We start from the raw sequence: 4,701 nt of genomic DNA on the forward strand, positions 1-4,701 counted from the left end.
GGAGGGGCAAGTTGTAACCACCCCCAACTGCATGACCTGGGGGGAGAAAAAAACAATCCCTCCGTGCCTCAGTTTCCCCTTCTCCAGTCAGTGGGCATGGTGGACCAAGTTATAGCACAGTATAGCATGGTCATGCTGGCTCAGGAAGGGGAGGCTGCCTTAGCAGGCACCCAGCTCAGTGCCAGGCTCTGCACCAAGCACTGAGCCCCACTCACAGAGAGGACGCTGAGGCCCAAGAAGGTGAGTTTTCTAGTTCAAGATCACATGGGGACAACATGGACAGCCAAGACTTGAACTTGAGCCTGGGTGACCCTGAGTCCGGAGGCCTAACCATGGCACTCTCTTATCTGCCATAGCCAGTCCATCTCCTGGGTGCTGGGACTTAGCATGGCCTGCTCTGCACGAAGGCCTGGCTCCCCTTGCCTCCCAGCCCACTGGCCAGCCCCTGGCAGCTGCTGGCAGATCCCCAGTGCCCCCAACCCAGTGGGCTCCACTCCCAGAGCCCGTGGTTTGTTCCCTGGACATTCAGGTCCCTCGGGCTTGTGGTTTGCCCCCTTCCCCCTGCTGCGGAGGCCCAGGAGACAGCCCATAGGGGCTGGGAGTGGGGAGGCCCAAGCACCCGCCCCCTGCAAGAGGGTGGAGAGGGTGGGGCTGTGGGAGTTTCGCTGGTTTAAAAATACACAGAGGAAGCCAGTGAGAGGGTGAGAGAAAGGGGAAGGGGAGCTGGGGAAGGCACCTCAACCTTGATGTCCAGAGCCCCGAGGGCCTGCTTGCCGGCCGGCCGGAGGCTTTGCACGACTCGCCAAGATGACGGAAGGGCCCAAGAAGGCCAGCAGAAAGTTCAGTGAGTGCGCACGCCCCGCGGTCCTCGTCCTCTCTGCATCTGTCCCCCCAGCGCTGCCTCCTTTCTGTTTCTCTTTCCGTGCACCTCTGCGTCTCCGCAGCCGTCTCTGTTTCTGCATGCCCATGTCGCATCTGTCTGTCCCTTGGGTCAGTGTCTGTCTCTCTGGCTGGCTGGGCTCTCCAGCTCTGTGCTCTTGTCTCTCTGCCCTTCTCTGTTCCTGTCTCTCTTCACCCCACCCTCTCCGTCTCTCCAGTCTGCCGTATCTCTGACCCTGGCCTTGCAGCTAGACAGGGAGCACTTTGCACACACCATTACCCTGCCCTGATCCTAGGTCCACACTCGACCTCAGCTTAGGGGGTACTGGAGGCAGGGACGGGGAATGCCGGGATGCTGTCTGTCCCATGTTCCCAGGAGCAGAGAGGCTGTGTCCTAACACTCGGGTGGAGAAGGAGCCCAGGGAGAACAGAACCAGCTCCTGGGTAAGGGGGCAATCCCCCCATCCTTCTGTTTCCCCAAGTCAGCCCCCTCCTGGTCCCAGCAAACATCTACTGTCCCCTGATTCCTCTGATCTGGGCAAAGATTGCGACTGCATTCCACACACAGAAATACTGGGGCCCAGAGATGGCTCAGGTCCTGCAGGCTGCAGAGCAGGGCTCCATCCCAGTCCAGGACCTTGGGCCCCATGTTCCCTCCTGACCCTCCCTATCATCTCCTCCAGACCCCTGGTGCCCAGGAGATGAACCAGAAGCTAGGAAAGAAGGCAGGGATGGCCCTACCTCTGGCCACCAGCCCTTTCTGTCCGTGCACAGCTGTCTGAAAACAGAACACCGGCATTTTCTGCCAGCACTTCTCAGGAGGCAGAGGCTGAGACCAAGTGAGGATGGGCACGACTGGGAAGATGCTCTGGAGCCCTGGCCCAGCAGCCCAGCTCAGCCATGGCCTGGCTGTGTGGCCCTGGGCAGTCCCTTCCCCTCTCTGGGCCTCAGCTGCCTCCCTTGTCAACCGAGGGCACCCTACCTCTATTCCAGCCTGAGTGTGAGAATGAGGAGGTGCCCGGGAGCGGGAAATGCCAGGGTTTTCCCTTTTTGCTCATCTGGAGGCTGGAAGGAATTCAGGTGGCTTTGAGGAGGGACAGTCCCACGGCTGGGGCGGGAGGAGCGAGCTCACATGCACCCCTGCGGAAACAAGGAGATGGTATCTCCCGAGCACTGCCTGCAGAGTCAGAACCCTGGGCTCAGCTGACAGGAAGGAGAGAACCACAGAGTGTGACCCTCAGACTCAAGACAACCCCTCATTTTACCCCACCCACACCGCCTTCCTGCCCAACACACAGGTGTGTGCACGCACACATGCACACACACGCACCTCCCCTATCAGCACTGTGACCTTCGGACGGGTCACTGCACTGCCTCAGCTGTGTCTCGGTCTCTTCATCTGGAAAATGGGGGTGAAACTTGTGCCACTGGTATGTGCCGGGAATCCGCGCTGCGTGTTTGACAAAGGCCGAGGCATGTGTGTCCGGCACCGTCCCCGCTGCTCACGGAAACTCGGTGTGCGGCAGCACACTGAGCATGTCGTTCACATGTTCTTCCATCCTCCCACTGCCCATGGCGGGAGCATCCTATAATCCAGAGACCCCCAACCCCCAGGCCATAGATTGGTCCCAGTCCTTACTGTTGCGATGTAATAATAATACAACTAATGCGCAATGAATGTAATGCACTTGAATCATCTGGAAACCGTCCTCCCAGCTCCGGTCCATAGAACAACTGTCTTCCACGAAACCAGTCCCTGGTGCCAAAAAGGCTGGGGACTGCTGCTATGACCGCTGTTTTACTTATGGACAACAGGGCTTAGAAAGGGCAAGTGACTTGCCTAAGGTCACAGCCAGGATCCAAGGCCAGGGCTGGGTGACCCCAGAGCCGCCATGCTGTACCACGTCCGTGGGCGTGGCCCTACCGGCCCTCACGGAGTGGGACTGCGGGTCTCTCTCACTGCTGTATGATCACGCTGGCGCTGCCCTTAACTTCTCTCCCTCTCTTTCTCCCCTGCCAGAATTCTTCAAGTTCAAGGGCTTTGGGAGTCTCTCCAACCTCCCTCGGTCCTTCACTCTGAGACGGCCCTCGGCCCCCATCAGTGTTCAGTCCCAGCTGGAGCCTGACACATTTGAGGCCACCCAGGATGACATGGTGACAGTTCCCAAAAGCCCTCCCGCCTATGCCCGCTCCAGTGACATGTACAGCCACATGGGAACCATGCCTCGCCCCAACACCAAGAAGGCTCGGGACCGGGCTCGAGACCAGGCTCAGGAGCAAGCCCGGAAGGGGAGCCCTGAGCCTCACCTGGTACTTCGAGGTCTACCCGACCCCCCAGGTTTGGAGGCAGCCAAGGAGGTGGTGGTGAAGGCCAACAGCCCCCTGAAGAACACTCCAGCAGCGGGACCTGGCCCTTCAGCAGTGGAGATGGACCCCACAAGAAAGCCTGAGGACCCCGTGGCGGACACAGAGGAGCAGGTAGCTCCCAGAGATGCACACTCAGAAAGGTACGTGCCCATCAGGTGCAGGTGAGGGTAGGACCTGCAGAGCTGGCATCTCCGGCTTCCGGCCAATACCGCCCTACAGAGTACCCCTCCCCAACACACGCACCTGGGTTAAAAAGCCCTCGCCTTGACCCAGCACCCACTATAAACCAGAAACTGTGCTAAAACCCTTCACTTCTAATTAATCCTCAAAAGAGAGCTGGCCAGGAGAGATGGTTGCAATTTCCCTATGACAGCTGAGGAAACTGAGATTCAGGAAGGCCAAGTCATCTGCCCCAGGCAGGCTGGGCATCTTACGGATGACAGAGCCAAGCTTTAAACTGGCACCCACCCGACTCAGAGCCCTAGGCAGCCTCCAGCGGCAGCCCTCAGCTGCTGGTGGGGCCCTACCCCAGTCCCTGGAAACCCTCACCACCATCGGTCCACGCTTCGACAGCTTGGTTATAGGGTGAGCTGAGTTATGCGGTAACAGTGGTGGCACGGAGTAGTGCCCTTTTTACCGCATATTGAAATGAATGTTACCTCCCTGGAAACTGCATAGAAGATTCTTTGCCCAGTCCCCGTTACAGGCGGGTAAACAGACTCAGCCAAGGCCATCAGGGCCGCCATCTGCCGGCTCCCGTGTCCACTCACCTACCACATTGTACCCACCACCTGCTATACCTTAGGGCGCAGCGCGTCACACACCTGAGAGCCCTCTCCACCCTGACACAGGAGAGCCCCCAGCTTTTCAGTCCTCAGAGCCTTAGTCTACACACACCACTCAGATGTGCCCGTTGAAACAAAGAGAAAAAGCCAGCTGGGCGAGGGCAACTCTACCACCAGTCCTAGGACCTTTCCTGAGTGCCTTTTCTCTGAGAGACCAAGCACAGCCTGTGAGTCCGGACCCCATTTAGTGGGGAGCACTGGAAAGAGGCGGAGGGGAGCCAGTCCAGACTCTGCCTCTTACGGCTGTATGACCTTGGTAAGTCCGTTCCCCTCTCTGAGCCTCAGTTTCTCATCTGATAAATGGGCATAACAATCATGCCTGCCTTATAGGGTGGGCGCAAAGATTAAAAAATACCATACCTGGGGAACCAGCAGTTAGCGTATTGGCTATGTCGCTGGACTCCCACGTAGTCAACCGCGGTTCGCTCCCTGGACCCGGTGGCTTAAAACTCACACCGGGCACGTCCGTGCCCAAGATCCCGAGAGGAGAATGGAGGAGAAGGGATTGCGGCGTGACCATCCACCCTGGGGGGTGATTTCTCGCTTTCTGTCTCTATGTCTCTGTCTGGCGAGCACACACGCCCTATAGCGAAATAAAATCTCTCCAAAA

The 4,701-nt window shown here is 58.4% G+C and overlaps 1 protein-coding gene across 2 annotated transcripts in view; it reads left to right on the forward strand.

Moving 5' to 3' along the window:
• Positions 1-649: 649 nt before the first annotated feature.
• SH2D3C (SH2 domain containing 3C) overlaps positions 650-4,701 on the forward strand; it is a 39,075-nt gene continuing 35,023 nt past the window's right edge. For both annotated transcript variants that reach the window (XM_014590008.2, XM_006154070.3), the window contains exons 1-2: positions 650-844; positions 2,900-3,386. In XM_014590008.2, the coding sequence (XP_014445494.1) occupies positions 808-844; positions 2,900-3,386 (524 nt within the window). In that variant the 5' untranslated portion in view covers positions 650-807. The remainder of the gene's footprint in view (positions 845-2,899; positions 3,387-4,701) is intronic.

This window comes from Tupaia chinensis, unplaced genomic scaffold (genome assembly GCF_000334495.1).
Source record: "Tupaia chinensis unplaced genomic scaffold, TupChi_1.0 Scaffold000394_1, whole genome shotgun sequence".
NCBI lineage: Eukaryota > Metazoa > Chordata > Mammalia > Scandentia > Tupaiidae > Tupaia > Tupaia belangeri.